At 35.6% G+C, this 7278-nt stretch overlaps 1 protein-coding gene across 1 annotated transcript in view; it reads right to left on the bottom strand.

Moving 5' to 3' along the window:
* Positions 1 to 1858: 1858 nt before the first annotated feature.
* Positions 1859 to 7278, bottom strand: part of LOC140169256 (uncharacterized) — a 41356-nt gene continuing 35936 nt past the window's right edge. The window contains exon 3 of the mRNA XM_072192512.1: positions 1859 to 2230. Within this exon, the coding sequence (XP_072048613.1) occupies positions 1859 to 2230 (372 nt within the window). The remainder of the gene's footprint in view (positions 2231 to 7278) is intronic.

The raw sequence follows: 7278 nt of genomic DNA, 5'->3' as shown, positions 1-7278 counted from the left end.
ATTGGGGACTCATCAGCTGTGGGATATGTTGGCAGATAATAATAATAATTCAAGAGGTATACTAGGAGTATAAGTTGTAAACCCGTTTAGGCCTACATGCATAGGTATGCATTAATTCCGTATATGAAAGTTGCAAGTGGGTAACGGCTAATAACACGATATGCGTAATTATGCAACTATGCAGACATATAGGATATTATATAAATTGTTGAAGTAAAGTATAAATGAATTTATCGTTTTGAATTCAGAAGAAATAAATACAACAAGATAACACCAATTATGGATGCGTAGTGTTACGCTAAAAATCCGTGTATGGGCATTGTGTGTAGAATAGCGTACGTCCAAAACGGGCTATTTTGTCATCAAAGGTGCTATTTTCTTTGCACACGGGTGTATGCCGTATCACCGTATGTATATGTTAATTAGGCACATGGAGTAATCCGTGCAGAAAATGCCACTCTATGACTTGGTATATATAGGCCAACCTGGTCTCTCTAATATTCAGTCTATATCGTTATGAATTCGGCAGATCTAGTATTTTGAGCAAATTGAGTTACTGTATGCTTGCGATTATGTTTCAGGCGATCTTTCATTTCCACCAAAAATTAATGATAAATCTTACTTCCCGACGTGGATATTGAAATTGTGATTGGGACGAGTCGCGCCTAAGTGCGATTAATAAATTTGACCAAAAGACGAATCGTATACTTACCTGTACAAATCAGGTTGATAAATTGTATAGTATCGCTGGAAACTCCGCATTTTCTATATTACATGTCATATACTGTTATTTTTGATACCAATAGGTAGCTATAGGTATCTTCTATCCATTGATGCCAAAATAAGTACAAACATTCCCCACACGATATCACTATGGCGTAATTATGTCAGAGCGCCGTCGCAAAATTGGGAAATCACAGAAAATTATACACAAAATATAGGCCAATATTGTTATACGTACTCTAAAATTGATTTCAACCGCAGTTTTCACTAAATATTACGGGGATGACTAATTATAACTTATATACCAAGTTTAGAATCTATAGCCTTAGGACAACCAGCAATTTTTACATAAAATCCCCAAATCAACGATGAGTGCTATAGTTTACACGTAAGTTGAATGCGGATTCGTCCCCGTATGTAACTCTGTGTGCAACGGTTGACACTTTTTGGATTTAGCATAAAGCCGAATAGCTGTAAATACCTGTTTTGATGGATATATCGATTGTTTCAGAACATGCAAGTATTGCAAATAATATTATTAGTGCACATTCACTTCTATAATATACATTTCAAATGAGTACTCACGAATGTTCTCATATTTTAGAAGGGCCGATGGAATGGTACCAATATTTTCAAACGCCGTTTACTCAGAACAGCGATTTTGCGGATTCGTCACTCTGCCGTATTCATAACGATATGATTAGCCCTGGCTACATGGTCACTAATAGCTGAGTTCTTAAAATTGATATCGGATTCTTTTCGTTTTGACCGGGTGTTTTTTTTGTCCGGGATTTTTGTTGACTCGCTTTTCCGCCTCCCTTCGGTGCTCGTCTAACCGCGTGCCAAAAGTTCTTCTTGTTTCGCCTACGTAAGTTAAGCCGCAACTTCGTAAACACAATTAGGAGTTTTGACCGGTTCTGGCTTGTCTTTGGGGTGGACCACCATTTTTCTTATTGTAGTGTGTAGTCTCATAGCGGTTGCGATGTCATGTTTCTTTAGGGTTCGGCTGATTCTTTCAGAGACTCCGGCTACATATGGGATAACCACCAGGCTTTTGCTTTTATGCTCAGAAGTTGTGATCTTATTTTTCTTTGTCTTTCCTTGGCGCTTATCTTCCATTTGTTTCATAACTTTGTCAATAGTCCATTTGGGATATCCAGACTTGGCTAGAGCCTGTCTGCTCTTCCTCTTTGATCTTATCCTGCTCTTCTGTAACAATTATGTCTTTTCTGTCGAGTAAAGTCCTGACGACACCCATTTTTTGACGAAGTGGATGATGGGATGTAAAGGACAAGTACTGGTCTGTGTGGGGTTCCTTCCTATAACCCATGAGTTTGTTTAAGAAAGGAATTTGCTGATCTTGTTCTTCCTCTAACCTATTGCGGATTATGTCGAGGTACTCGTCTATGGGAACATTGGTGAATAGCGAGACTACGTCGTGCGAAATGAATTGCTCATTTTCCTCAATCAATACACCACATAATTCCTCCGCAAGGTCATATGAGTTCTTAAAGGTCCACAATCGTTGGCCTGGTCTACTGGTAAGTGACCTTGTCCTTATAGATCACATTCCTGTATACTTGTATACTTCGTCGGGTGCATTACATAGTGACGGATGTCGATTTTTGTCATTTTTATGAAAATTGGCCAATATATAATATTACCAAGATTTGAAGCTCAAGTTTGCATAATTAATTAGTTAATTAAAGTCATAATGTACGATCTTATAATATGAATTTGGTTAATTTTTTTCAAACCTGATTTTCTGGCATATTTGTAATGTTTACACATGTCACAACTTGCACCTAAATGGAATCAGCCTAATTTGTTGTGTTTGTAGGTAAACAGAGCAAAGTTCGACATAAAGTCATAATTCAAGAAATTATGACTTTATGTCCGCCCATAGAACTGCATGTTAAACGGCCAAAATAACAAGAAGTGTTTCTTTCACGTTACCTCGTTATTTCAGCTCAAAGTGGACAGAAACCATTCCCGATCATTATTACTAGTATTATTTCAGCATTTTGAGTATATAATGACAAATTTAAAATTTGAAGGAAATCGTACATTAAGCCTTTAATTATGCAATTGACGGATGTTGATATATGACATTACCCGACGTTTTACATAGTGACGTATCTAAGATCACTATGTAAAACGCCGTTTACTCGGAAAAACAACTAAATATTGTGTGGCGTATCCCCAGCATCCGTCACTATGTAAAAACATGATTTTTTAATTTGAACGTACGTAATTAAATATTGTTCATTGAAACCTACGGGATTTCTTGATAACTGGGTATAAACCAAAAACGTTTACGTAGAGGAGATATTCAATGGATCATTATTTTAGTAAAATATCATTTTAATAAATTTTGAATGGTTCGAGTTGATTCGACAATTATTTTGAGACATTATTTCAAAACTTTCCAATATAAAAGTGATGGTTAAGTAATAAAAAATGAAAATATGACCCTTTTTAATGAGTAGGTTATTGAAAGAAGATCAAAAGATGTTTAGAGGCGTTTAGAGACGGCTTCAAGTTGACAAGTTTCAAGTTTCAAGTTTGTTTTATTGTACGAAAAACCTTCAAAAAGGTACATGTACATAAACATGAAAATTATAAGAAGTACAACATGGTATATCAAATAACAACTGGCATATAATTAACATATCACATGAGCAAATTGAGTAATATTGGGAAGAAAGATTATATATTCTTTTTCACATGAATCAAAAATCTAACTAGATTAACAAGATCTTTTCCTTTTGAGTTGAACAAATCAAACAATTTGTGGGTAGATGGATTACTATAGTAATATTCCTTAATTCTTTTTTTTCTTTCATTACTAAAATAATTACATGTAAACAAATAGTGAAACTCATCACCTATATCATTGGAATTACATAGATTACAAGTTCTAGAATCTAATTGAATGTTAAAATAACTACCTTTCTCTACTGGAATATTAAAATTTCTACATCTAAATTTTGTAAATATAATACGAAGATTACATGGTAAATCATTGAGATAATTTTCAAAAGTAGGATCAATTTTAAAGCATTTGTAATTAGAACATTTGCTGGAGCTAAAAACTTCAGAACTCCATTTTTGTTTAAATTGGTCAGTTTGAATTTTAGTAACAAAATGTTTAAGCCACAATTTACTAACATTTTTCCCTGGAATAACCATACAAATCCTAATCCAAGATTGTTTAAAACCGACTCAATATGTTGTAACCATTTACAGTCAACACAATTTTGTTGATTCAACTTGTACATAACATTATAAATAACATTAGTGAGCTTGGACTCATCACTAGTGACAACCTGAAACCAGTATTGGATCATTCTTGCATTCACTTTGTTAATTGACAGATAATACAGTGTAAATTGGTGAAAATTGAATACAATCAATGGTATTTTGTAAAAAGAAGTTACAGCTTGTGTGACTAGCTATATCATGAGAGTGAGAACTAGTAAGACCAGGAGTAAATAATCAAATACAATATGTCATGTATGTCGTGGGCACTCAATTCCCCCGAGAAAAATTCCACCGATGAGCTTTGGTTGCATCAAAGATTAAAATGAAACACACGGTTAATGACATGGAAAGAAAATATCATAAGGTTTTGGAACACATTCACTATAAGCGAGGTTCCGGCGCACAAGAAAAGTACGCAACGCAATTGGACTAGGGCTGAAACCTGTAATCGTCAAGGAGACAACCAGGTAGAGGGCAGAGCAGCACAGTAAACTCACTTCAGAAGAACCAAAGACAAACCAAATTGCCCTTTTTAGAGCTACCTTTTATCCCAAATAGAGAAAGCAGTAGTCCGGGGAGTCAAAATCGATAATGTATTGTGCCACCCGGTTTGGATTCCAGAGGGAGTGTGCCTGTAAGAGACACAGCTATCAGAAAAGGACTAGCTCAGATCGCGCGCCAAATAAGTTAGCAGTTCAGAAATTTTTCCCAGCCTTGAAAAAAAGTAGGCAGAGCTTTTTAAGGAAAAGTTTTCAAGTTATCAACAATCAATAATAAACCGATGAATCATGGAATATTATATACTAATTACTCACTAATCTTCCAAATAAATAAATAAATAAGTAAATAAACAAATAAATAAATAGGCATAAATAAATAAATGCAGAATGCAGTTAGTATTTTAGTTACAAAATTCCAAATATTCTATTATTTATAATTTTCTGCTATACACGCAAAGGAACTCTGCTTTTAATATCCGCGACTAATCAATAATGGGTATTTAACTCCATAGTCAAACTACTGTGTGCCCTATCGGATTATGTATTGACTAGCTGCTAAACCATTCAGTCTTTTATATGTATGCTTTATAACAGATTAAGAGTGTCCAATCAAGTCTATAACAAGGTCAGTCATTGCCCGGCTTGCTGATAGGTTATATTATACAAAGAGATACCTCAAGCAGGTGCCAATTACAGCACATGTTTGATAATGACCGACCAACGTATCCATAAGGCTGCGTTCACATAGAAGTATACTATTCGGGTATACGGTGCACGTTTTGCAGGTGCACGCGTATAGCTTAAATCGAGCAAGACAATTTCATAGTACCGGGTATAAGGCTACGATCACATAGAAGTATACTATTCGGGTATACGGTGCACGTTTTGCAGGTGTACGCGTATAGCTTAAATCGAGCAAGGTAATTTCATAGTACCGGGTCACATAAGAGGGCACTATTCGAAAAGGCCGTATACCTGCGTATAGTAGTATAGTGGGAATAAGTGGGAATCGTGCGTGTTCGATTTTAGTGCAGCGTATACCGTCCTAATTTTAAAACTAAACCATATGTGGGTAAATTCATTTTTTTTATAAATAGATGCACTATCTAATTCTGCACATTATGACACCTCATTGAATGCAATGTGACCTCAAGAAGTAAACTTACAAGCATTTGATTAGACGAAGAAAATTGGTAAACTGACCTATCATGCCTAGACTCGCTATTCGCTATATGAAATACGCTCATTCGATCAGGCTGAGTTCACATAGTATACTCCTATATGAACTCAGCCTGATCGAATGAGCGTATTTCGTATTTCGTATAGCGAATACCGTATACCGTATACTTCTATGTGAACTCAGCCTAATAGTATAGTATATTGGCGTAGACGCATGATTTCATACGGGAAATATGAAGACGCTCTCGCTAGTTGTGCCCTTTTTTGAGATATTGATACGGCGCCAAAGACTACAGCTTTTCCAAATGCAGCTACGAACCCTGTATACAGAGATAAATTATAATCTTGTTACAATGAATTCAAAGTAATTATATCGTAGAAAGACCCACCTAGAGGAATATAACATTCGTCGTGAGCCAATCCGCATTCTGTTGCTTGCAAAAGTCGACGACCAGACTGAAATTCTAAAAGGAGCATTTCCAGATATCAGCGTTAATTTCATTGTAAGCTTAAAACGCACTGAAAACGATAAATTGCAGTCACAAAATGTATAGTATAAGTAAATCACCAAAGCGAATGGTAACGTATGTAAAAAGAGCTGTATTGACAATAACAAAGTATGTGCCCAAAGATTTGTCTTTGGCATGTCGCTTTTTGTTGAAATATCACCAAAAATATCAAAATTAAGAAAAAACGTCCCAAAATTTAAAACAAACATGAACCTTCCAAAATAAATACATATTCGCACTCGGCAGCCCAGTCACTACCTGCCGCTGTAATTTGGGGGTAACTCGTCGCTTCCAATCCTCACTTACCTGTACTTTACGTTTGCCCATACCCCAGGCCTTAAGCAGATAACATTCCAAAATATGGTACGTTTTCTGTCTTTGCTTGTCACGTGGTATGTTGAAGTTGCCATTATATGTTCAAATTTCAAGATGGCTACCAATAACTCAGGTAGGCGAGCAGTCTAAGGTGCTGGAAGTATACTGTATCCATGATAGCGGCGTGGGTTTTAGCTCCACCTCTGTCGAACCTCATGGAATATAATGATTTCCACGTTTATCGAAAGGTAAAAGTATATAGGACAAGTATAGGACATTAATGAATGAATGACTCGGTGGACTTTTAAAGCCTTGAAGAACATACGACACCACGGAATTTAATCACATACGACATCGAAGGGTACATTTTCTTACAAGCTTAAGGGATCTGGAATGAGCGTTTTGAGCGTTTCGACAGTATTTTTGTGGGACATGAGAGCTAGCACATCAGACATATCGAATTGCATTCTGAATACGAAGAATGTCTTTCTGATATCAAAATTTTCGCATTTTTGATATATAACAGTCCTCGAAGTAAATTTTATAAATCTAATGATATATTCTTAAAGTGTATGTAGCTGGGAGGAAAAGCCGACGATCAATTGAAATTTTGACCTTTCATATTGAAGATATGGATTTTCCCCCCCCAAAAGACCTATTTTTTTTGGTGTTTTGGGAAAAAATCCATATATTCAATACGAAAGGTCAAAAATGTCAATTGATCGTCGGCTTTTCATCTCACCTACATTCACTTTAAGTATAAATAATCAGATTTATAAAGTTTACTT

The sequence above is a fragment of the Amphiura filiformis genome, chromosome 14, assembly GCF_039555335.1.
Source record: "Amphiura filiformis chromosome 14, Afil_fr2py, whole genome shotgun sequence".
NCBI classification, from domain to species: Eukaryota; Metazoa; Echinodermata; class Ophiuroidea; order Amphilepidida; family Amphiuridae; genus Amphiura; species Amphiura filiformis.
The sequence above is the reverse complement of the archived record's forward strand: the minus strand, read 5'-3'. Positions and strand labels throughout refer to the sequence as shown.